This window comes from Aspergillus welwitschiae, assembly GCF_003344945.1.
Source record: "Aspergillus welwitschiae strain CBS 139.54b unplaced genomic scaffold BDQ94scaffold_33, whole genome shotgun sequence".
NCBI lineage: Eukaryota > Fungi > Ascomycota > Eurotiomycetes > Eurotiales > Aspergillaceae > Aspergillus > Aspergillus welwitschiae.
In genome coordinates, this window is record NW_020798727.1 from 190,991 (window position 1) to 215,159 (window position 24,169).

The 24,169-nt window shown below is 50.7% G+C and overlaps 10 protein-coding genes and 1 non-coding gene across 11 annotated transcripts; 5 read left to right on the forward strand and 6 right to left on the reverse strand.

Annotated features, from left to right (window-relative positions):
* Positions 1-1,908, reverse strand: BDQ94DRAFT_149685 (MFS transporter). The gene has a single exon (XM_026767436.1). It carries the CDS (start codon positions 1,876-1,878, stop codon positions 85-87), a length of 1,794 nt encoding a protein of 597 aa, XP_026622945.1. The 5' UTR covers positions 1,879-1,908; the 3' UTR covers positions 1-84.
* A 1,085-nt stretch (positions 1,909-2,993) lies between these two features.
* BDQ94DRAFT_173414 (uncharacterized protein) lies at positions 2,994-3,503 on the reverse strand (the record flags this gene model as incomplete). The annotated part of the gene is made up of 1 exon (XM_026772146.1): positions 2,994-3,503. One exon carries the CDS (start codon positions 3,501-3,503, stop codon positions 2,994-2,996), a length of 510 nt encoding a protein of 169 aa, XP_026622946.1.
* Positions 3,504-5,132: 1,629 nt separating this feature from the next.
* On the forward strand, positions 5,133-7,087 carry BDQ94DRAFT_181935 (major facilitator superfamily domain-containing protein). The gene is made up of 5 exons (XM_026774017.1): positions 5,133-5,351; positions 5,403-5,424; positions 5,473-5,546; positions 5,599-5,928; positions 5,976-7,087. Exons 1-5 carry the CDS (start codon positions 5,167-5,169, stop codon positions 6,877-6,879), a joined length of 1,515 nt encoding a protein of 504 aa, XP_026622947.1. The 5' UTR covers positions 5,133-5,166; the 3' UTR covers positions 6,880-7,087.
* Positions 7,088-7,857: 770 nt separating this feature from the next.
* Positions 7,858-9,622, reverse strand: BDQ94DRAFT_173416 (amino acid permease; the record flags this gene model as incomplete). The annotated part of the gene is made up of 2 exons (XM_026772147.1): positions 7,858-9,332; positions 9,400-9,622. The coding sequence occupies 2 exons, from the start codon at positions 9,620-9,622 to the stop codon at positions 7,858-7,860; spliced, it is 1,698 nt and encodes a 565-aa protein (XP_026622948.1).
* Positions 9,623-10,406: 784 nt separating this feature from the next.
* Positions 10,407-11,882, reverse strand: BDQ94DRAFT_173417 (uncharacterized protein; the record flags this gene model as incomplete). Its single annotated transcript, XM_026772148.1, has 8 exons — positions 10,407-10,724; positions 10,773-10,902; positions 10,956-11,021; positions 11,083-11,137; positions 11,187-11,323; positions 11,377-11,548; positions 11,604-11,631; positions 11,694-11,882. The coding sequence occupies 8 exons, from the start codon at positions 11,880-11,882 to the stop codon at positions 10,407-10,409; spliced, it is 1,095 nt and encodes a 364-aa protein (XP_026622949.1).
* Positions 11,883-13,069: 1,187 nt separating this feature from the next.
* Positions 13,070-13,701, forward strand: BDQ94DRAFT_173418 (uncharacterized protein; the record flags this gene model as incomplete). Its single annotated transcript, XM_026772149.1, has 3 exons — positions 13,070-13,187; positions 13,256-13,306; positions 13,373-13,701. The coding sequence occupies 3 exons, from the start codon at positions 13,070-13,072 to the stop codon at positions 13,699-13,701; spliced, it is 498 nt and encodes a 165-aa protein (XP_026622950.1).
* On the reverse strand, positions 13,671-15,818 carry BDQ94DRAFT_79875 (putative MFS transporter). Its single transcript, XM_026776579.1, has 2 exons — positions 14,794-15,818; positions 13,671-14,740 (listed from the first exon to the last, which is right to left on the reverse strand). Exons 1-2 carry the CDS (start codon positions 15,600-15,602, stop codon positions 13,795-13,797), a joined length of 1,755 nt encoding a protein of 584 aa, XP_026622951.1. The 5' UTR covers positions 15,603-15,818; the 3' UTR covers positions 13,671-13,794.
* On the reverse strand, positions 15,819-17,563 carry BDQ94DRAFT_181939 (Zn(II)2Cys6 transcription factor; the record flags this gene model as incomplete). Its single annotated transcript, XM_026774018.1, has 2 exons — positions 15,819-17,454; positions 17,508-17,563. 2 exons carry the CDS (start codon positions 17,561-17,563, stop codon positions 16,035-16,037), a joined length of 1,476 nt encoding a protein of 491 aa, XP_026622952.1. The 3' UTR covers positions 15,819-16,034.
* Positions 17,564-17,973: 410 nt separating this feature from the next.
* BDQ94DRAFT_173421 (uncharacterized protein) lies at positions 17,974-18,582 on the forward strand (the record flags this gene model as incomplete). Its single annotated transcript, XM_026772150.1, has 3 exons — positions 17,974-18,115; positions 18,173-18,392; positions 18,444-18,582. 3 exons carry the CDS (start codon positions 17,974-17,976, stop codon positions 18,580-18,582), a joined length of 501 nt encoding a protein of 166 aa, XP_026622953.1.
* A 1,302-nt stretch (positions 18,583-19,884) lies between these two features.
* On the forward strand, positions 19,885-21,701 carry BDQ94DRAFT_181941 (tannase and feruloyl esterase; the record flags this gene model as incomplete). Its single annotated transcript, XM_026774019.1, has 2 exons — positions 19,885-20,886; positions 20,923-21,701. 2 exons carry the CDS (start codon positions 19,885-19,887, stop codon positions 21,637-21,639), a joined length of 1,719 nt encoding a protein of 572 aa, XP_026622954.1. The 3' UTR covers positions 21,640-21,701.
* A 628-nt stretch (positions 21,702-22,329) lies between these two features.
* On the forward strand, positions 22,330-22,401 carry BDQ94DRAFT_t216. Its single transcript has one exon. It is a non-coding gene; the product is annotated as a tRNA-Ala (tRNA).
* The last annotated feature ends 1,768 nt before the right edge of the window (positions 22,402-24,169 follow it).

Sequence of the window (24,169 nt, forward strand, 5' to 3'; positions counted from 1 at the left end):
TCTCTAAAGTAAATATTCCCTTCTCCACTCAATTAAGATAGACTCAACACTCTTCACCCGCACTGCAGCAATCACCTGACCCCTTTAGAAACCGAGGAACTTCTTCCGCTTCGACTTGACCGACCGCGACCTCGATCTCTGCGTGATCGCCGAGTTTCTCGTGTTGACCCGATCGATATCGTACGGGTTCGCCTCATACTTCCGACCTTCACGGTCATCACTGGACACCGATGCCGTAGCCACCGACTCGGCGCGCTCAAGGTCCAACTCTCGATCGACTCGGGTCTCATCCACGCCATCGGCAACGGCTTCAGCCTCTTCCTCCACAACCTCCTGGCTCTTCTCCGGGTTCAAAGACTTCTCAGCGAGTTTCTTCATGAATGCGTCCGCTTCCCCAGCATACTTGCACTTGCGTCGAATAGCGGCACCATACTTATAGAAGATGAACGGGAAAGGCAAGCAGGCGACCGATAAGAAAGCCGGGATGGAAGATGCCCAATGAATACCTAGATTCTGGTACATGTATGTTGTGAAGAGAGGGAAGCCTGCACCGAAGCAGCTTCGAATGATGGAATTGGCGGCCAAAACCGAGGCAGCATAGATCGTGTACGCATCAATCAGGTATGACATGATGTTCAAGAAAACAAGGACCATACCGAATCCGAACGGAGCAGACGCAATGATACTGACGATCCAGTGGACGTTGAGACCGTTCGTCCAGGCGAACCAGAACAGACCAATCGGAATAGTGATACTCCCAATCATAGAGGGAGGGAGGCGGGCCTCAGGCGGTGCGAACCCACGGTGTTTCTCGTGCACCCTCTTATACCGCTTGTTGTCCCACATATTGTATCCCACAGCTGACATCATTCCAACCATGACTCCCAAGAAGGGCAGACTGCCTACTCCTTCGTTCCAGCCGCGCAGTTGTTGGTAAACGATCGGGAAGGCGTCGAAGAGCATGTACAGCGTGCCGTAGACGATGGCCATGTATAGCGAGAGAAGGAAGACGATGGGCTCGGCGAAAAGGAGGATCCATGGGCGCAGGAGTGCCGCTCCGAAGGCGCTGGTCACGGAGACACGGCCACGCTCCACGTCGAGTTTGCTGATATATGTCTTGCCGGTGAGCTTGCTGAGACGGTCGGCGCGCTTGCGGAGGAGGACTGGGGCGTATGTTTCGGGAACAAGGAGAAACTGAACGATCCAGATAAAGCCAGTAAAGGCTGCTAAGAAGCCTTCCACCCATTGCCAACCTGCGCTTTGGCCCAGGAAACCGCCGATGACGGGGCCAAGGGTCGGTCCGAGGAAGGGACTACCCGCGAAGACACTCATGGCCAATCCTCGCTGTTCAGCGGGGAAGACGTCAGCAATTAGCCCACCGGCGTTGGTTAAAGGACTGGATCCGAATGAGCCAGCAAAGAACCGTAGAATGATGATTGTCCATGGGTTTTTCGAGCCTGTTGCACCAGCACTGAATACAGCCAGGCCCATGTAGGAGACGAAGAAAACGAGTTGGCGTCCAATGAGTTCACTCAGCGGTGCCCAGACGAGGGGTCCAATAGCAAATCCAAGCACGAACAGTGAAACACCCAGGGTGGCTACCTCCGTGCCGATGTTAAAGTGCTCAATCACTTGGTCGATACTGCCTGCATAGGCCGACGAGGCCATGGAAACACCAAAGGTCGCGAACGCGGCAATGATGGTGTAGACCCATTTCATGTTCTTGTTAAAATGCATGGGATTACGCGGGTCATTGGGAATCCATTCTACGATGAATGGATCGGATTCGGTCCCTGAGCCGGCATAGGGATAGTCGATGATCTCCTGAGTGACGACACTCTGGTCGACAATCAGACGCCAGTGAGGGATCTTAGCCATGGTGTGGATGAGATCCTCGTGAAAGATCTGAGTGGAGGTTGAAGCATAATGAAGTGAGACAAATCACGGCAGGTGGAGTGGCGTGGTTATAAGAGTGATTGGCTTGCTGGGGGCTGTAATGGCGTGTTTTGAGGAATTTTCTTAGGGCCTGGTACCCGACGGCGCTATGACACGATCACACTATGCAGGGCTACCCTGATTCATCTACTGCAGGCATCCAAGGGACAGGCCGGGTGAAGAATGATTCGACCTGAGCTCATGGGCAAATCCCAATGCTTGTCTAGGATCCACTGATACGGCATGGCTCCACTCGGTGGAGGCTTCGGCTGTGAGTTCGGCAACCCGATCACTGGCCGGACCGAGGCTGCGTGCGGCTCTTGTATTGTCAGTTGGTGTGTATCGGTCATAGTATAGTTTCAGTTTACTTCTGGATCTTCTCGAGATTCTCGGTCGTTTTGCAGGCTAATTGAGAGGAGTTTGATCCCCAGCTGAAGATGAAGCCTGGTAACCGAGCCCACGCTAGGCATTCCCACCCTCGCTTGCAGATCCCTATGCCAGTTTGAGTTGTGCTCCCGCTTGTCTGCATAACATCTGCACTAAGCAAACCCCGAAAGACGATACAGCACCATCACGAGCACAAGCACAAAATGGGGCCGGGTGTACCTGGTGAACCATTGGTGGTCTGAGATAAGCTTTGTGGTCATCGCCGCGCCCTTTGACGTCTGACAGCGCCATCTGGTTGGGCATTCGGCTCGGTCGGAATCCTCGACATCTTTTATGTTATTCATCTACAGCATAAATCCTCTGTGAACACTATCCCCTCTTCATGCTGGCTTGTCTGGAAGATAATTCCGCCCGCTGGTGGAGTCTGTATCAAAGCATCGGCAGATGCCTTGGTTCCCATCTAGCGGTCTGCTGCGATAATCAGAGCAACTCTGATACGTGGCGCGACATCTGAAATGCCTCATGATTTGCAATACACTTCGCCTCCATTGACACTAGCTACAGTTTGGACTTGACTCTTCCTGTCCCCAAACCCCATAATGCCATCATACTTATCATTTGTGCCACCTGACAGTCCTTGATCAGCACGACGACGCTTAGCGAATAGACCCTTAACCCACCCAATGCCACTTCATCCCCAACCGTTGGAAGTACGTAAATAGTGCACCTCGAGGCACATAGCCAGCATATGCTGCTTGCCATCTCGCTGCGAAAGACCCAGCAATTGGTCCCAACTCCCCGAATCCCAAGACTTCGAGCACCCACGGTGCTAATGCCGCCAGCACCCCTAAAGCAAGCAGGGTCGTAAAAACCGGGTGCTCTTTGGCAAAATCCACTGCAGCTGCATTGGCTTTGTTCAGAGCATCGGCAGCAGGGCCGGCCATTTCCGCTCCGGCTTTGATAGCGTCGTTGAGGCCATGGAGGATAGCTTGGGCGATGGAATCGCTCCACCCGTTGGCATCGACTTGTTCTTTCACTCCTTTCCGAATGGCCTCGGGGGTTTCACCGGTCAGGAGGATATTGACAATGTCTGACGCAACAGCGGAAGTGCGCGCATCGGTCTGGTAGACGTCGGGTGATGGTCCCCAGAGGCATTCCAGGATCGACTTGATGATGGACATTGTCCGTGCAGAAGTAAATGATGGTGAGGAGCTATTGGTCACTGTTGGTGGATTATGAATAATATGGAAGTAATGGTGGATGTGCGACCTGTAGAGGTGGATGAATTGGCTTGGGGGAAAGCCAGAAGTTCGGAACGATGATGAAATGATGATGTCCATTCACTGCTTTATATTATGGGCAGCGAGCACTTGGCGCAGACAAGGCACACTCCGTGGACGCCCATGGAACAGACAACATTGAGCGCGTCCAATGATACCATTGTTGCCCACAGCCTTGCAGCTCAGCTTTCAGTTTCCCATGCATACAACATCTGTCTTCGAGGTTGGTTGGCCGCCCTGGTATCGCCGATGTCGCTAGGCGCCGCACTATTCTCTACCAGGCATTCATTCCACGCCAACGATTTGGCGCTGAACGATAGCGCCAACCAGTAAAACTCGAGCAGCTAATAATAGCTTGGTCCAGCCACAGGTATGCGCCTCCGGACCAACATGACCTCTTTTTTGGCCTCCAATTTGCTCGCGTCTGGTGGAAATGCACATCCGAATAGCAGCAGACCAGGTGCTCGTGGCCTCAGGACCTGCCGTCCACGTGAGGCACGGTCCTTGCTCGTCACTGCAGCGTGTTCGCTCTGGCTTTCTCAGACCCATTGTTTGTTCTCATTGCATCCATATGTAAGTCCGCCCGGAGAACGGTACAGCCAAATTCCCCGGGCCTGATCGTCAACACTAACAACGTTAGGGCGCTAATGGTTGTGGAGCGTCCTGAAACTTGCAACAAATAGGAACCAGTCCGTTTAAGGATATACTAAGCAGTCAAACAGCATGTTCTGCTTACGACAAAGGGTCCAGAATAGAGGGCCCGTGCTTATCGGTCAGTGATAATGATGGAGACACAATGGCCACCAGCCCAATGCCGTCATCATGGGTTCCTCTACCATGATGAGAGCTGCGGAGAACGAATATCAAGAAATCTTCAGATATGCGCGGATCGACAGCTGTTGCGTGGAACATACAACCCCCTCACGAGCCTGACGCTGCCTGTTGCGCGTATTTTGTGGGCTCGTTATCCTATAGCCAATTGCGTGCTCGTTACGGTGCTACATTCCAGAATGTGGGAAGTGATATCATGCCACCCTGGACCAAGAGTCGCTAGCCTTATGAGCAGAAACAAGTCCAGAGGCCCCTTTCACGAAGTCTGTATGCCGACTACCCGTCAACATGCCCATATGAAGAAGATCTTCCAACGCCCCCGAGCTTCTTGACACAGCCAGTAGACGATAAGCCTCTGGACGATCCGTGTCCATTTTGTGATGAAGATGATGCGTGACACGTAACGCAAAGATGCTTCCGCAGCATACAACCCCAGTGTGTACTACATGCTCGGGTCATTTCCTGGCTCTTAACAACGGCTAGGCGCATTAGCAGGCACGCTCCGTTGCTTGGTCGTCTTTGAGTCTTATTTCCCATCCATCGCACTGGCCCACACACAGCTTCTTTAGTCCAAATAAGGGGCAAACGAGTGGGGAGGTGATCCGCGTGTTCTACTGATCATCTCCACAACCACAACATGAGGTATGCATCCCTTGATTGATCCACAACCACCTGGTCTTTAAAACCAACCGATGGACTGAGACATCCATCGTGAACGGTTGATATTCTCACAATGGGTGAATTCGGCATTGAAGAGCTTTCTGATCTTAGCGTCCTTGCTGCCGAGCATGGGCTGGAATTGACCCCAGACGGGTGTCACTTGCGCTGGGCTCGAACAAATCCCAAACATCCGCGGAACTGGCACCCAGTGCGCAAGTCCTACGATATCGTTGTGATCTCGCTTTTGGAATTCTTCACGTGAGGTTGTCTTGGGACTTCTCCGATATTTTGCTGACATCAACTGTCCAGGACATGTCTCAGTACCTCAGGAGTGAGTAGTGCTTTCCGCACAACATGCGCAGTGTCTCACATTTGACAGGCCACGACGGCTACGGCCGCACAGGTTGAGTTCGGGACGTCCAAGACATTGACATTGTTTCTATATGTCTCAACGTGCGCTGCCAACACCTTTCTATCGCGGAGAAATAGACACTAATTTGTATAGTTATCTCTTAGGACAAGGTCTCGGAGGGATTGTGTTTCCCCCTTACTCGGAATCCTTCGGTCGAAAGAAGCTCTATATTTTTAGCGCATCCTTATACAGCGTGTTCTGCCTCATCATCGCGGCGGTCCCATCAATTCCCTCCCTGGTCGTCGGCCGTTTCATTACCGGCTTCCTGTCCGCCATCCCTACCGTTGTGATCACTGGGAGTATCGAAGACATGTTCAACACGCATGATAGGATCTTCGTCATGTTAGTCTACGTGTCCATGGCTTGTATGGGTGTTAGCGCCGGACCCATTATAAGCTCGTATATTTCTGTTCGCTTTGGATGGTGGGACTTCTAAGCCTCTTGCCCTGCGATTGCTAATAACTGTATAGGAGATGGGTGTTTTATGTCGGCGCTATTGTCTCCGCCTTTCTCGCAGCGCTGCTTCTATGCATCAAAGAATCTCGACCATCCCTCATCCTTATGCGGGAAGTTCAAACTCTGCGTAAGCTGACCGGGAACGATACATTCAAGGCGCAAAACCCGGATTACATGCCGGACCTGCGCACCTTCCTCCACCTCGGCCTCTTGCGGCCTCTCCGTCTCTTCCTAACCGAGCCTATCGTCTTCATTGTGACAATGATCTTCGGAGTATGCGTAGCCTTAGTCTACCTCTTCACGGAAGCCCTTCCTCCGGTTTACGAGCAATTTGGCTTCAGCACCGTAGAAGCCTCCCTGCCGTTCCTCGCCCTCGGTCTCGGGGTCATCCCTAACGCTTTGACTCGCATCGTGGACTACCGCATAATCCGACGACGCCAGAAGAAATGTGGTGTCCTCAAGCCAGAACACAAGCTGACGGGGATCTACATCGGAGCACCTGTACTTGCGATCGCGCTGTGGTGGTTCGCCTGGACAATTCCTCCCCAGGTGACCAACGTCAACTGGTTTGTTTCCGTGGTGGCGCTTTTCTTCATCGGATATGCATTGAACGAATTGGAGATTGTGGTGACGGCATATATGGCAGACAGCTATCTAAGCTACGCTGCGAGCGGATTTGCTGCCCTCTCCATCATCCGATCCCTGCTGTCGGCTGCATTTCCACTGTTCGGGAGTAAGATGTTCGACGCACTGGGTGCCAACGTGGCTGTTTCTATTCTGGCCGTGCTAGCAACGATATTCTGTATCGTGCCGCCACTCCTCAGTCGTTATGGAGAGCAGATGCGAATGAGGAGTGCGTTTGCTAAGTATAGTCTGCAAGTGTATGCGGAAAACGGGGTAGATCAGGACTTTCAGTAATTGTCTGCAGATGCATGGCACTTTATGTGAGTGTCCGCATGCAATTCACTGCTGATGGTGACAGAAGTATTGGCAAGAGGCGGGAATATATATCATTCTACTATTAATTGACACGGAAAGACTCATGATTACGACCACTTATGGGAATACTATGCTTTGGGAGGCAGGGACACGCACAGTTAAGAGTATATTTGTATCATGAAGCTGCTTTCAATGAAATAACTTGTTAATTATGATCATGCTTAGCTCCTACTACCACCTTCCAATACAGTCCTCACTAGCAGTACGACTTTGTAAGAATTACTACTACTGAATGACTGACTCCTCTGGGACTTCTGTGAATGGGGGAATTGATTGGCTATGAGTGCTCCTATAGAATGTGATTGTGGGAACTACTACTACTATGCAGGAACTATCATAGGATTAAACAAGAGAGTAATCGTTGGGGCGGTCTGTCGGATTCACTAGTATGAGGAGGGATATATATAGTAGGATGTTTTTCGTTTGTCTTTTTCTTTTTCTTTCTCTTTGTTTTTGCGGGTCAATACTACTTACAACTAGCTGAGACTAATTGGCAAGTCTTTAATTAGTATATACTAGGTGATGTCATCTTCAATTAGGGAGGTGGGGTAAGATTTGCTCTTGACTAGTTTAGTAATGGTATTGAGTGTGCATAGATTATAGTATATAAGTAGCGACCTTCGTGTTAGTTATGGCTCCATGTGGTAACCGGAGCTAAGATCCTTCTGTTACCGACGAAATTACTGGAAGGGAATATTTCCATGTTAATATAGATTGTATAATTTCTAATTACACTAAACGTAGATTGCATCTAAACATGGCTTGGTAGCTGTTATCAGCCACCACATAACTATATAAGTAACTATATTACAAAAATGCACGCCAAACTCCGCTCTATGCGACAAAACCAACTCTCCAATTCGTCTACTATAAATTCATCATCTCTTCTATCCACATCTATCCCATGATGCTATCCCAGATCCTGCGCACCCATCCGTCCTTGGGATTGCTCGATTCCCAGGTAGTGTACGGCGGACGTCCGGTGTCCAGATCCGCCTCGATGGGGCGCACAAAGCGCGTGCGGTACCAGGCCTTGTGGCCGACGTACAGAATCACAAACAAAACGGGGCAGATGTAGGCTACCCAAAAGTCCGACACGTTGAAAGTGGGGATCCAAGCGGTGAAACCCTGAGTGAAGATGATCAGGATGTTGAAGAACAGACCGTACCAGGCCAACCAGGGCTGCCAGATGGCCTTGTAGGGGAGAGTGTCACGAGAGAGACCGCGCGCTTTCATTGCCTTCATGAAGGCAATATGACTGGCGTTGATGGAAGTCCAGCAAATGAATCCAGCCACACTGGAGATGTTGACCAGCCAGTTGAAGACGGTGGTACCCGATTCCGAGACGTTCATGAATCCCAGCAGTCCGAAGAGAGCGGTGAAAGCCACACTGACGTAGGGGACACCACGGCGAGTGACCCATCCGAAGACTGAGGGCGCGAAACCTTCCTGGGCCAGGCCAAGCAGGACACGACTGCCACTGTAGACATTGGAGTTGGCGGCGGACAAGACGACAGTGAGAAGAACAGCGTTGATCAAGCTAGGAAGAACCTTGACACCGGCCAAGTTGGCCGCAATGACCATGGGGGAGGCGGAGGCGTTCTCAGCTCCGCTGGCCAGGTCGGGGTTGGTGTAGGGAACCAACAAGCCGATGAAGAAGATAGTCAGGACAAAGAAGACCAGGATACGGATGAAAGTCTTGCGAATAGCCGAGGGGACAGTCTTCTGGGGGTTCTCAGTCTCACCAGCGGCGACACCGACCAGCTCGGTACCCTGGTAGGAGAAACCAGCTTGGATGAGCACAGCCCAGAAGCCGACGAACTTGCCAACGGATTCATTGGAGGTGATCAGGTAGGGAGCAAAAGCACCCGGGTCATGCCAGTACTTGAAGCCAATGTAGCCCTGCTTGCCTACACCAGCATCAATGCAGATGGCGAAGATCATGAAGCCCAGAACGGTCAAGACCTTCGTGATAGAGAACCAGAACTCCAGCTCGCCGTAGAAGCCGACGGGGAGGAAGTTGACGGCAGAGATGACGACCCAGAAGACACCGATGAAGATAGCAATGGACAGCTGATCGTTCCAGTACTGGATGATCATACCGGACGCGGTCAATTCGACGGCGTAGGTGGAGGCCCAGTTGAACCAGTAGATCCAGCCCATGGCGAAACCCAAGCTCGGGTCGACGAGACGCGCGGCGTAGGAGGTGAAGGCACCGGGGATGGGGATGTAGGTGGCCATCTCACCCAACGAACACATGACCGAGTAGACGATAGAACCAACGAAGGCGTATGCGATGAGGGAACCCGCCGGGCCAGCTTCCGCAAGGGCCGTTCCGCTGCTGATGAAGAGACCTGTACCAATGGTGCCACCTTCGGGGGGGGTTAGTGACGAGTTCATAGCAGTATCAAATGTCCGATTGAAGCGTCTTTCACTCACCGATGGCGATCATCTGCAGGTGACGGTTCTTCAGGTTGCGCTTCAGCTTAGTTTCTTCCTCCTCATTGTCGCTTTCGACATCCTTGGTGAGGCCATTGCGCCGGCGCTCGCGCAGGCCGGAGGGAGTGAGGGAGCGATCGGAGGGGGATTGGGAGCCATTCTCCTCGGTGACGGCACTGTCAATTGGCAGCTTCCCTTGGGAAGCGACCTTGTTGTCCTCCATAACCGACAGGTGTTCAGCTGAGGTGGGGAAAGGTGGGAGAGGAGATCAGGAAGGCGAGAAGACGAGAGCGTGAGGCAGCGGAGAAGACAGCCTCGGCGCACGACAGCTGGGAAGGAGTCGATGTGTCAGTCAACGTCAATGATGACCGGATTGAGGGATTGAGTTCTGGGGAAGAGAAAAAACAGAAACAGAGACAGACATGACAAACCTTTTCCATGTGGCCATCTTGGGGGGAACGGCAAGATTTTCTCGTCTGGTTGTCTGGACCGAATTTTTCCCAGATCGGGGCAGTTCGTTCCATAACGTCAGTTGCCGCTGGCGAAAATTCTCCACTGCTTTGCCATGGCGTTACCTAATCACGGGCCAATCACGGGGTGATCACGGGTTGCAAGCGGCCAGTAAGTGGATTCTAGTGGCCTTCTAGCCGGCGGGGTTACACCTTGAGTGGACTCAGCCCGGTTAGCGACGGACAGGAAGATATACAAAGTATCTAGTACTTCATTGACATTAGACATTAGACATACCACATATTACAATAAACACGTTCACTTCCTGGAGAATATATCCAGACAGTTGCAATTGGAAAATCAAAAGAAGGACAGAAAATGAGGGGCAAAATGCGGACGGAAATACGAAGGCGGAGAAAACTGAAGAGAAGAGAAAAATCAGCTCCGGCACTAGACTGTTTCAGGCAGGGCAACCGCCTTCCCGTCTGGGACGAAATTGCATTTGCGCGTGCCACATCACGTGTTGAGATAACTGACTCGAGTCTGCATTTCTCCCTTCATCCTCGATCCTTGACTCCATACGGGTCATGTTTCACCTCATAAACAGTCGTCACTTGAATGCCATCGATGCCTCGCCCGGTCTCCTCTCCCACTCGGTCTGTCCCTCCCCGAACATCACTGACGAACTGAGATTGGCTGTCTTCCAAGATAGACTCGGGCCCGGCTGGTCTCCGGTTCGCTGTTCCCGTCCCCGCTAACGGTCCCAATTTGTACCGGCCGGTTCCACTGGCCCCAGTCGATGCTTCTCGCGACGAGGATGACCTCCGAAGTAGTGGCCAGATACACGGAATATTGACAGTGATGATGGCAATGACCTATCGTGTGGTCAGAACAGTCATATGAGAGGCTTGGAGAGAACGTACCGTCTCGCGTGTTGCCCAGAGGTTGCTGGTATTAACAGATTCAATGTGCCATAGCGAAAGGACGCAACGGAACACTGCGGCAACCATCACAAATACGCCCCCGAAAAGCAGCAGCCCGATCACCAGTTTCCTTGGGAATTTGAGTGACCTGAACGCTCACAACTGTGTCTGATGTGGACATACCGGCGCCAAGGGAGTTGCACTTGGATCAGTAACGGCAGAGGGATCGAGAGCACCACAACGTCCGTCCTAGATGACGACACCATCCTTCGTTAGCAGCCGTCGAGTCGCGGCGTGCATCGCGACTCACAAGATATTAGTCACCAGAATGGCAATGTAGTTCGCCGAGCCTTGCGTACACGCCTCTAAGGCCCGTTAGCCGAACCCAGGACCATCTCTGCTCTGTCAACTTACTGCCTGGATTCGGGTAGATCTGCCACATTTTGCTGACGGGGTTACAGTGCAGCAAAATAGTTAGGATAGCGGCAACGTAGGTACACAAACACAAACCTGCCGCGACCTTGACGAACCTTTGCTGAACAAGGCCAATTCTACCTAGAGTCAGTGCGATATCATCAATTAATAGGTGGATAAGGCCACATACGTCAAACGGTTATAGAAAAACAACATGCAAGCCTTCAATACCCAGATCAGGTTCACGTAGACCACCCAGCTGACGAGAAGGCATTTCGCTCCAAACTCTCGCTCACGTATTTCCCACTCCTCCATCGATGCTCTCTGCTCGTCACTGAGCCTAGCATTAGCGCCGAAGCGGACTATAGGGTTATAACCTGTCAGCCAGAGTCCATTCTCCGGGGAAGATGAGCTTACACACAAACTTGAACATGAAGACTTCCGTCTAGATAGAACCCTCATGTCAGCCTTCACATGGTTGCCATTACCAGCGAACATTGCACTTACTACCCAGAGAACAAGCGCCACAATACCGAGGTAATCATCTCCTTGCCATTTTCTGACGCCTACTGCTCTGGTTCGAGCGTAGAGTCGGAGCAGGATGACAAACATGCCAATGGCCATCTCCACCCATTCTTCGATTTCGAAGGGGAGTCTGCTCTCCTTGGTGGAGCAGCCAGGTTCGATGTGGATCATGGCGTCAAGGCAATGAACTCGTTTTTGTACTCAACGGAAAATGATCTGGCATACACCGGCTGTCAGGATTGCTTTTGGTGATAATATCAACAAATTGCGCGATGGGAGTCAATCATTATGTTGACACACTGCTCCTGTCAGATGTTGCGACTTCACATATTGAGCTAGCAGGTGAAGAGCCAAGGCATCCAAAATAAAATAATGCCCCAGCTTCACTATCAATTACCTTTTCTGGACAAGGCGAATCCTTTGAGTCGCGGAATACATCTATTCTTTCACATGTCACTTCAGTGCACCGCAATGTGAAGCAATCTGTAGACAATCTAGAAATGAGCAGCAAGCCTACAATAGGCCTACGTCCTTCGACATATCCTTAAGGCTTCTTTCCAAGCAACATGCATGGAGCAGCCCACAAGTGTAACCCGCTGTGGCTTATTTCAACATGAATGGTCAATCTACTTTAAAGTGAAATACCCATGTACACAGCGGTGAGCCGACAAGAACCAAACTTGATTGTTGAATTTTGAGCCCAGACATTGAATGCCACATTCCATCACCATGCAGCTCCAAGTTCTAATTCAAGCAAGGCTATGTCTGGTAGACGTACCCTTGCGCCATTGGCTGCGGGCTGGTGAAACATGCATCGGAACTAAAAGTTCGGTTCCCCGCAAGATTCAGTTCGCTTAGATGTTGGCTTTGCTACCCGGCCAACCGATCAGCCGGACCAGGGATCGTCTCGAGTCCTCGATTGTTCTACAGAGTAAAATTGAGTCTGGCCGCGATTTTATCTATAATGGGTCATGTATATCAAGCAGTCTGAAATATACATCGACTGTCTCCGTCAGATAATGCGTTCTTCGCCAACTGGATATAGCCAATGTCAATTACATATAACCCCTATTCCTTACCATGATCAAGTCAAATGCACTGCAAGTGACTGAATGTAGTGAATCCTGCATCCAATGCATCCCCAAATCCAAATCAACTCGCCACTGCTGATCGGCAGGGCCCCAAATTGATCTTAAAATAGCTCCATTTCCCCCCCCCTCTCCCCTCTACAATAGATACACCTGCATATAAATATCCTTCACCCTACCACCCCCTCATTATTCATATTCCTACTACTTACCTAAAATTCGACTCATTACCCTACATAGTCCATTATTCTCAATTTATTCACAATCAAAATGATATTCCTCTCCCTCGCCACCGCTCTCTCCTCCCTTATCGCCACCGTCTCCGCCTCCATACCATCTACATATACCCTCGTCGCTGACGGAGGCTGGACTGTCGTTACTGATGGAAGTATGTATCCCACCACTACGATTACTCATCATCATACTATATACCAAATACTAATTCACTTCTAATAGCACACTTATACATCGGAACCGGCGACATCGAACACTACCCTATTCTCATCCGTACGTTCCTCCCCCATAAACCCCTTTTCCCTCACCACCCCCACTAACCAGATATATCCGCGATAGTGAAAGGCGGCGCCAACAACACCATGATAACCGGGCACAAGCAATACGACACCTCCACGCCCATACAACACCTCTACGTCAAGGAGGACGAGACAGCGCCGATTGCCCTGACGAAGCCTGGTGGCGCTGCTCCCGCCGGGGCAAGTGTGACTGGGTTCGGGGTGGACGAGGACAATTATCTGCTTCTTGATGGGGAAGAGGCGTGGGGTGTTGAGCCGAGTGAGGGGCAGATAAGGAAGATTTATTGGCTTAGTGGGGATGATGGCGATGCGGGGGAGGGGGAGTATGAAGGGATCGGGTTGTGGGTTAAGGAGTGTCGGGGATGTTAAGAATATTAATCTTGTATGAGATGGGATGGGATGGTAATGTATGTATGTATGTAATTTAGAATTGAATTCAGAGGGTCACGATGGAAGATCAATTTAGTAGACGTAAACGAAATCCTCATTCTTCCCGTCCGTCAGATCCAACAGCCCGTTGGCCCCGACATGTCCTTCCTCGCCGTTTGCCTCCAATGTCTGCTCAATCGCCATCATCCGGTCGCTCTGCATCGATACATCCACTACCTTTGCGGGCTTGCCGTTCCTTACGCGCCGCTTCTCTTGCATCTTGTTCAATACCCACAGATCCGCCCACTGTAGCAGGAACACTGCGATCAACGCCACGAAGATCCCTACGCATGCCCGCAATCCGGGTCTGTATGCCGGCGCGTCTTTCTCGTTGAATAAAAGAGGGCCGATGATATTCCCTGCCGACACGGCAGCATTGTATAATGACATGTTGGCTGATTTCTTCGTCGTGCCGGCTGTGTTAGCGACAATCCAGCTGACGATTAGCGGGTTCCCGCCGAACAAGAAGGCAATGAGATAGTATCCGGCCATGAGGGCGCCGTTGGTGGAGCTGTTCCGTGGAACAGCATACAGGATAGCCAGACCCGCGACGACGGGGAGCATTAGCGCCGCGAGGATGATGCCCTTCAGACGGGCCTTCTGCGCCAGGTAGCTGGCCAGCAGGATGACGATGACTTGTACGGCACCGAAAGGCATGTTCAGCAATGTGGTGGTGTATGTGTCGTAGCCGAGGCCTTGAAGGATCAAGGGGCCGAAGACGTTTGACACAGAGGCGCCGATGTTGAGGAGGAGGGCCATGCTGGCCCAGAGGTAGGTTTTGGGCTCAAGGAATGCTTCGTAGACGTGGCTGATTTTGAATTCGCGTGATCCAGCGCCCGTTTGGTTCGCTCGCAGACGTTCCATCGCTTGGAGCTTTTCTTCTTCGGTGAGAAAGCGTGCTGACGGGATGTCGTTGTCGAGCCTCCAGTAGACGAATGGGCTGGAGATGATGGTGATGAGACCGACGACGAGGAAGATGCTGTTGAGGTTAGTTTGCAGGATAATTGTACGTTGGGTAAGATGGGGGCTCACATTTGCCACTCTTTCATTACCCCGGATTTAATGTGTCCTAGGCCGAATGATAGCACCGCTGCTATGATGGTCGCTACGCCGTTCGTGCCGTACCAGGCGGCTACTCGGATGGGTTGCTCAGCACGACGATACCACTGGCTTGTAAGGAGACTGAAGAGTGGTAGGCAGCCGGCTTCGAACAGGCCCAGAAAGAAGCGGGTGGCCATTAGCCCGCCGAAGTTGCTGCATGCTGCCATGCAGGTCTGCGCGATGCCCCATCCAAGCACTAATGTGGGCATCAGGATGCGAGGCGGGATGGTCACAATAAGCCAGGAGGAGAAGGGCTGCCATGCAAGCTGTGCGATTGGGGCGATTGAACCGATCAGGGAGTATTGGTTGCCGGTGAGGTGGGTGTCCTCCTCTAGGCCATAGGTTGCGCCAAAGCCCAATACTGACTTGTCGAGAATCTGTAGGAAATACACCCAGATCAATATCACCAGAATGGTTCGATCTGTTTTGCGGGCGATCCGCTTGCTATCTTCCTCTGTCACTAGGACTGGCGTATGCGGAAGACCATCAATAGTAGTTGGCTTGGCCACGTCCGTGCCCTCATCGTGGATCGCGGCTGGTTTGTCAGGCTCCATGTCAGGAAGATGTTGTGATTGTTGGTTAGAAGTGTTCGGAGTAGGATGAAACAAGGGCAGCTCTTCGACATAATAACCCGCCGTCAACCCGGCACCCCCACGCTTTCCGGTCGGCCAACCCGCATGCCTTTTAAGCTTCAAGCTCGAGACTAACGAATCCACACTAAAACATGGGGTAGCGGCCATCCCCCGCAATTGATCCCCGCAAAGTCACCCCCACGTTTGATGGGGATGGCACATGCCGAGGACTGCACTTTTAACTGTAGGCCGGGGAGGACAACATGCCATCATCCACAAAGCCGTGTCGATCTAGGTTTAGAGGGCAGCCATGACTGGCTGTCATCTATCCATGGCGTAACTCAAAAGTGAGGCGACGCGACGGCGACAAGTGTGACTGGCCACCCAATACCCGATCCCTGCACGCGAATTAGCCGGATTGCCTTGATGTGTTGACATCATCCCGCTATCGCGCCATGGAAGTCGTCTATCGGACACGAGCCGGTTAGAACCGCTCCCGGAAGCTGAGGACCCAAGAGCGGCCAGCTCACCTGTGTTCAACAGCTCTCGTGGGGGTCATTAAGACCTAGACACCAAGCTAGAGGAGTCGCCACACCTGATCTACTGCTCATTACGTCGCAGTATTTCCCGTATCTCATACACGCCCCCATCACTAGCTGCGTTGACAACATCCGCATTGGCGTACTCGAGGCGATATTTTGCAGCTTCATCTTTGCCTATTCGCCATTCAGGCAGCTTGCTGGAATGTCGGATGCCATGCACCACAGCTTCTACCGTCCGTGCGTCCCAGACCCCATCGCGGCTCGGCAGCTTCTCGTGTCGCAGGAATGACAGGGCAGCCTCCACTGTGCTGGGATGATTGCTTTTCATACAGATATAGTAGAGCGCTGCGACAAGCTGGGTACTTAATGTGAATGATCTCTGCGCAGAAGTAGTATCTTGTGAAGAGGAATACGTGGACATAGTTTCCAAAATGGCCGATATATCCTGTAAGCATTCTCGAAGTGGCTCACGATCTTTATCCTGCAGAGATGGAATATCCTCGGCCAGGATAGTGCGGAAGATCCGCGCTTGGAGTCGAAGGAGTAGACGATTTGCCGTGCTTGGGCGAGAACTATAGGTCGAACACGCGCTCACAGTTTCTATATATTTCGTCAATTGGTCATATAGCCGGTGTCGCTCGATAAGGATATCTGCTGGTAGAAGGTGTAGGCCTTTAATCTTATATGGGTGGGATGAGGCAAGATGGTGGAACATCCAGTTCTGCAACTTGATGAGTAACATGTGTGCATCTGCAGAGGTGAAACCTTCTGGGATGACCGGGACAAGCCCGGACCTTTCCAATGGCGAAGTAAGTGACAATATAGGCTGCCGGCTATTAGTGTATGTGCTTGCCTGAATGTCCAGGCTAGCGAACAAGGCTGTTAAACGCGGAAAAATGTCATCCGTGGCGCGGTGCACGGGCGCAGTAGCCTGACAACGTTCCAGCAGGATCAGCCCCTGATCGAGATGTCGGATCGCCTGTACGGCATTGCCTAGAAGAGCCTCAAAAGCGTAAAAGATCATGCTGCAGATCAAAGCAACTTCAGTTGACGCGTCTGGTGAACAGAGATGTATCCTTAGCTGCTTGTGAGATCTGGCGATTAGTTGCAGATGCTGCGGCGATGTACGGTCGGACTCCAACCCAGAGTTCTCTTTAGACTTATAGTCTCGATAAATAGCGCTGAGCGTGACAAGTGCGTTGCGAATCACTGGCTGATGGTGGCATCTCTGCAAGATGAGTCGATTCCAGAAGTCCGCGTCGGAAAAGCTCGAAAGACTCGCTGCGGCTTCGATACAGTAGAAATGGAGGAGCTGGCGATCAAATCTACCGCCAGGAACTTTAAACGGGATGCTATATTCTTTAATTTTATCCACAACATGGGCGGATGCAAGCGATGTGTATCCCCCACATGTGCGATTTGAGCGCGTGCACCGCAGACAATGCGGTTTTGTTTCGTCGCATTTGATGCGGCGGGTTCTGATGGGTTAGACACATGCCTGATGCAAAGCCTGTCTACTTACTCTACTTACTTGCAGGTAGTACATCCCGTGCGGGTCTTTGGGGTGCTCTTTCTAGTCGTCTTCATGGTGATCGGGGATTTGTGTCCTGTCCAGCTTCGATGAAGTGCGAGATGCGCAGCATCCCGATCTGAATCAGCACTAACCGGAAATGGAGTCCGACATTGCTGCCTGAGGGCATAACTTCAATCACAACACGCTTATTCACTTGTGTTATGTACTATACTTTGTATACGCTATCTACTTACTTCCTTCACTCCAAATGCCGGTTCTGCACCTGCACCAAGTATTCACCACCCTCATTCCCGAATATGGGAGTGCATCACATAAAGGTGCCCTCTCCTGTTTGCACCTTCCAATAGTAGGACACTGACAGATACAGCCCATCGAGAAAGAACTGCTCAATATCACATTGGAGATCATCCACGCCCTGCATCAATTGTATCATTTTCCTAGTATTATCAGCACGCTCTCCAACATGCCTCCATTCCCCCTATTATTCCACTCTCCTGATAATTGGACCTCGAACCATCTTGAGACCTTGAGAATCGAACGGCATTTTAACGCCAGTCTCGACGAAATCATTGGAGTTGATCACATTCCTAAGGATGGAGATGAAGGTTGGACTCTACGCGCTTCGCTCACGTCTCTGTCTTGGAGTTGCTCACACATCGCAGAATTTGAATCGCTCGTCACGGAGTTCGCCGAACCAACAGAAAACGAGTTAAAGAATCTTCGTGGCACAGCACGAGTCCGATACAGACGCAACATCTTCTTACCAGTTTTCAAACATCTTTGCGAGATGCTCAATTCCGATGTTTTCTTTGATGCGTCCAGGCAAGCTGTGCTGAGCTTCGTTGAGATCATTTTGCGCCGCGTGCATCTGGACAAGCCTATGTAAGTAACAGATTATGCTCGCCCCCACATGGTGAAACTAAGACAATCCAGACAGGTCTCATGTATCCAAACCATATCGTTTGAAGTGGCAGGTATGCGGGGTGGCCTCGAGTGTCAAGGGGGGCTGCTCGAGTCTTCTATGCCACAATCTCCGCTGGCAGTGTTTTCAGTCTGTCTCGGTCCTTCCTAAGCGTGCGATATAAACTGAACTTATTCACAGGTTGCTAAAGATGGTGATTACAAATTCAGGGACCAAGTAGCACAGTTATTGCTGCAGAAGGCGGGGGCACACCAACGGAATCAGTCTCGTAGAGCCTTTGTTATCTTTATGGATAGCACGAATTTCCAGCTTACTATGGCAGATCCACATCGGGATTACTTAGACGCTCTCTTACATGGCGAACGCCCACCCCAGAACCTCGATTTATATCATTCGGAATTTTACAATCTTTGCAATCGCCGTCGACGGAAGGAGGCATTGAGGGTTATGCTGGGTCTTATCAGGCTGCTTGGTGCAGACGGACTGACAAGGGGGTTGCCTTGAAGGTTCTCCTTCACTAGCCTCGTTGCTGAAGCTAATAGTTGCTTTGTCTAGTTTGAAGTAATGTTATGATGAATCCACGTCCACCTTGATCACAGAGCTAGTCCTTTCGACTGCTCCTTTCTGCCGCTGGCTTGCCCTGGGTTCTGAGCCGTTGAAGCCTTCTTCACGGAGCTATCACCCGGCAGCTCATGCTGACGTGTGCAATTTACCAGGAAAATAAATTTGAGCCGGACTTTCAGTGCCTAAGGCTGAGAAGAGCATTCAAACCTTGGATGAGACGGTCGATCCCGCCCCGCTGCCCTGTATTTGCTGCAGGAACGGAGATTGACCTTGGGCCAGGGCAGAGTACGGAGATGTATGGAAGGGCCGGAGCTTACGCGGCGCTAGTTACTATGAATAATAATAAGCGTAAATATCGTTAGTGTTATCAGTGGACCTCGGACCCTTCCAGCCCACTAGTATTGCAAGATATCCTATTTCTTTTCAGGTGCTCAATCACCGCATTATCTGCCAATGTAATTTGCAGACTTCATTTGGTCATCCAGTCAGGAGGTCTACGCACAGTCCCAAGGATCGGTCATGAACTCAATCTAGCCCTCCGACCTCCGGGGATTCGAAACTCAGTGGGTCTGTTGCTCGCGGCCCGGGAAGCTTAATGGCAATAATTCCGGAAGTCCCTGGCAACTAAGTCCGTGAAGCATCCCACAGCGTGATTCTTCTTATTATGCGAGATGGCTCGACCGATCAATCTGCGACTGCATGTGTCATCACCTACGCGTTTGGCAATTAATTGTATCCATGCATATGCGTCCAAATTTCTAACCATCTTTAAATTCGCAGCATAAAAGCGAAAACCATCGGCAGCTGTCCAGTCAACCTTTCCAAAACCCAATCCATTCTTCTTCATTCATTCCAAATTTATCGGTCTTTCATTCTATCTTCTTCAATATGAGAAGTCTTGTCCCCTTAGCTGCGGCAGTAGGGGCTGCTCATGCCGTGAGCCTCTCTGATATTTGCAACGACGCCTATATCAAGGCTGCATTGCCTGCAGATGGCACTTTTCAGGGCATTTCCATGATTCCCAGCTCCGTCTCGACTACCATCCATTCAAATGTGTCCATCAGCAGCTCCAATTTCTATCCGGCTGCTACCATCAGCTACTGCGATGTCACCTTCAACTACACCCACATCGGTCGGAATGACCGAGTGGCCCTCACTTACTGGCTGCCCGCCCCAGCTGATTTCAAGAATCGGTTCCTTACCACCGGCGGCGAGGCATACGAGATCAACGAGGGTTCCGGAACCACTGGGTCCTTGCCCGGTGGTCTCATGTATGGAGCGGTCGCCGGCCTTACCGACGGTGGGTTCAATGGTCAATCCTTTGACGATGTCTTCCTTCTCGCCAATGGCACTGTCGGCTGGCAAAACACCTTCATGTTCGGCTACCAAGGTATCCATGAGATGATGGAAATCGGCCGTCAACTCACCCGCAATGTGTATAACACCGGAAATGACAAGGTCTATACCTACTATCAATCATGCTCTGAGGGCGGCCGTGAGGGCTGGTCGCAGGCCCAGCGGTATGGCTATGATTACGACGGAATTATCGTCGGTGCGCCGGCTTTCCGCTTCGCCCATCAGCAAATCAACCACCTGGTGCCCAACGTCGTTGAACAGACCATGAATTACTACCCGCCTCCCTGCGAGTTGGAGCTAATTGTGAACGCCACCATCGCTGCTTGCGATCCGCTAGATGGCCGCGCAGACGGAGTTGTCGCCCGCTCCGACCTGTGCAAGCTGCATTTCAACTACACCTCTTTGATCGGCGCTCCCTACTACTGCGCAGCCAGCTCCGGAGGCAGCAGTCTTGGTCTCGGGTTTAGTAAACGGCAGTCGATGAGCTCGACCCCCGCGCAGAATGGTACCGTCACCAAAGAAGCCGTCGAATTGGTTTAGACACTCCTTGCCGGCTTGAAGGACACCCAGGGCCGTCAGGCCTACTTGTACTTCCAACCAGGTGCAGACTTTGACGATGCTGAAACCACCTACGACTCAGAAACCGGCACCTGGGGCCTCAGTATTGACGGTAACGGGGGCGAGTTTGTGGCGAAGTTTGTGAACCTGCAGGACGTGAACTCGCTGACTACGCTCGACAATGTTACTTATGACACCATCCGCGACTGGATGCAAATGGGATGGACGATGTACGAGGACACCCTGATGACTCACAATCCCGATCTCAGCGTCCTCCAGCAATCCGGTGGCAAGATTCTACACTTCCACGGCGAGCAGGACCCCAGTGTGCCCACTGCCTCGTCTGTCCACTATTACGAGGCTGTGCGCAAGATTATGTTCCCCAACGAGTCTCTTCACACAAGTGCTGCCGCCTTGGGCGAGTTCTACCGACTGTACCTAGTCCCCGGCATGGCCCATTGCGGCACAAACAGCGAACAACCGAACGGACCTTTCCCGCAAACGAACCTAGCCGTCATGATCGACTGGGTGGAGAACGGTGTGGTTCCTGTGACGCTGAACGCCACAGTTCTCCAGGGAGAGAATGAAGGCGAGCACCAGCAGATCTGTGGATGGCCCCTTCGCCCACTCTGGTCCAACAACGGGACTACCATGGACTGTGTTTTCGACCAGGCCTCGTACGACACTTGGATCTACGATTTCGACGCCTACAAACTTCCTCTGTACTAAGAGTCCAATACGTGCGTCCGCCTGGGGCTTTAGAAGGATGGAGGAATTGATGGGTTTCAGACAGGTTTGCGGGCCTCTGAAGGATATATAGCGGCAGTATCAAGATGATGCCTTTTTATTTCTCCTATACTCTCGAACGGGGCAGTGATGTATGCGGCTGTCAAGTTCTGAACATATCTCCATTTGGTATTTAACCTAGTTAATAAGAGAATATGAGTGACCAATCGGTGTGATATATATATATACCATTGGAGTGAACAAAGAACTTGCTACTATTTCAATGACAAGCAAAAACCACCCTTTTGTTAGGATAGGTACGTACTAGTAGGCTACCTGGTTCCCGCTGGATATTGGTTCAGAGCGTTAGTACTAGATACGTTACTAAGTAGACAGAATCCGTGTGCATCTCCAGCAGGTCGGAACCTTCCGACTGGCAGGATAAACTAATACTAGTGGTCCACAATCATTAACTTACACTTTCATTGCAACAGTAGGCAGAAACGTATTCGCACGCTAAGGCATGTCAACGCGGATCAAAACTTTCCTAGCATTACTTTTTGGTGGAAATTCGCAAAGTGATGGGAGTTTATCTAGTAAGCACTGGGCCCAGGTTACCGGAAAAGGCAAGACAGGCTACCTTGGCAAAGCAAATGTCATAGAGCAAAAGACCAAGCAGCTTACCATCAAGTTGGGCTTGTGGTTTAGGGGTATGACGCTCCATTCGCATTGGAGAGGTCCCGGGTTCGATTCCCGGCGAGTCCAATCTTTGTTTTTCTTTTTTTTCGTCCCGCTCTGCTACGCCACCCGGATACTGTGGGTACAGTTACCCGAGTGGGGATATACCCGAAGTGTCCAACGCTATCTGACTTACTGAGCTTTATTCTACGCTGTACCCTGCTTTATCTACCGGAACATGGAATAGTCCGAAATATTACATAGAGTGCCTTACTTGGTAGTTGGTGCAGCTGTAAGTCCAGCCGTTACGGTGGCTGAATATGTTACTCATCTGATGGTTACGACAAGCAGATGGCCTCCCATCTAGCTTCTGGCTATTCATGAATTAGGCTATTTGGCTATCCCTACGGAGAGAGATCTTTGCTACCATAGTCAGATGTTTCTATTATCCCGGGCATTCCGTTTACAATGAATGTTCAGTGATCTCCATTTCTTTTATATATCCAGCAAGTGGGAAATGCGAACCAGTGTGGCCTCGGGTTATCTGGCTCAGGAAATTATTATCTTGTCTATCTTTAGAAATTAAATCTCATGCGTGGCTTGTAATGGTTGAATATGGTTTCTTCCTATTTACTTACCAACCATGACCTCTAAGTAGATCAAACTAACTTCCGTTCAAGAAGACAGCCGTAGAAGTGAAAATGTCCACCATTTAGTCAGTATTAATATCAAGTAGACAAGCTGCAGCGCAAGACAATCTAACTCCTCTGATCATTCGATATACCTGTACAGACGGGTGTTCCTCTTATCATTCCTGTGACTATTAAAACCCATCTCATTGAACATTCATATCTCGACTCTCCAACTCTAGGGAATATCCCCCTTGGAATACTCTCTCGATGCTTCTTGTGTTGTCTGTATAGGAATGTCTATTTTCGCCCGTGGGCGATAATTCAAAGGCAGACAACGCTGGTTCCTCCGCTACTTAACCCTCGTTAGTACCTTCCACTTCGTACTTTTCATTATCCACCATCAGTCCCCTTTCCTCTGCTTCCGCCTAGAATTGGATCTTCCAAGATTAAACAATCCCCCGGGTAAAGACTTCTCATCTTTATCATCAGCTGCTCCTGCCAAAGCAATCAGCCGGATCAATATCCATTGCACACTCAATAGCTCGATGGAAGGACGCAGTCAACTGTAAGATATATCTATTATCCATGTCAGGATATTTCTAGATCTAATTAATTCCAGTATTTCGCAGTTAATAAGCCTGGTATTATTGGTTGATGAGTCTGACTTGACTGAATTTAATGGAGGTGTTTAAAGAACCTTGACACCATAGCTTCAGTTTTAATACCAGTAGAACCTCACAGCCAGCGCTCTTTTATCTTCGGATATCTGGAGCATCTTAAGGCCAGTTTGCCGTTTTCCACATCTCACGGATGGTGGAAGCAAGAGACATAGGGTTTTTAAGGATCTCCGTACGATCGGGTCCTAGAGTTAGTTCCTCCCATGTTCTAACTTTGTTCAAAGGACAGATCATCCCTACTACTTTCTAGAAAAGTTGGTATTTCGGAACCCCAGGTTTCGACCCAGTGAGAATGGCATCCATATATGGGCAGTTTCGATACAATCACTACCCTTGGTAATAATGCCCCATTGCCCCTTTCATAGCATTATAATACTATGTGCTGTTAGCTAGTTGGTTCTAAGGCATTCTAGAGCCTCCATAAGCATTTTGCTCATTTCTTCGGGATCAAGACTATGACAACTGTCGGCCATCCATTCGGCAGCAGAAACCGAGAACTACCTTGAATGATCGTTCAACCTGAAGTATATGGTGTTGATGGGCAAT

Excerpts from the sequence above, each read along its gene's own strand:
- BDQ94DRAFT_149685 (XM_026767436.1), bottom strand. The coding sequence starts at position 1,878 with ATGGCTAAGATCCCTCACTGGCGTCTGATTGTCGACCAGAGTGTCGTC.
- BDQ94DRAFT_181935 (XM_026774017.1), top strand. The coding sequence starts at position 5,167 with ATGGGTGAATTCGGCATTGAAGAGCTTTCTGATCTTAGCGTCCTTGCT. Across the intron at positions 5,352-5,402 it reads TCGCTTTTGGAATTCTTCAC|GACATGTCTCAGTACCTCAG; the intron begins GTGAGGTTGTCT and ends TCAACTGTCCAG. Across the intron at positions 5,929-5,975 it reads ATTTCTGTTCGCTTTGGATG|GAGATGGGTGTTTTATGTCG; the intron begins GTGGGACTTCTA and ends ATAACTGTATAG.
- BDQ94DRAFT_79875 (XM_026776579.1), bottom strand. The coding sequence starts at position 15,602 with ATGGCCGCTACCCCATGTTTTAGTGTGGATTCGTTAGTCTCGAGCTTG. Across the intron at positions 14,741-14,793 it reads GTAATGAAAGAGTGGCAAAT|CATCTTCCTCGTCGTCGGTC; the intron begins GTGAGCCCCCAT and ends TAACCTCAACAG.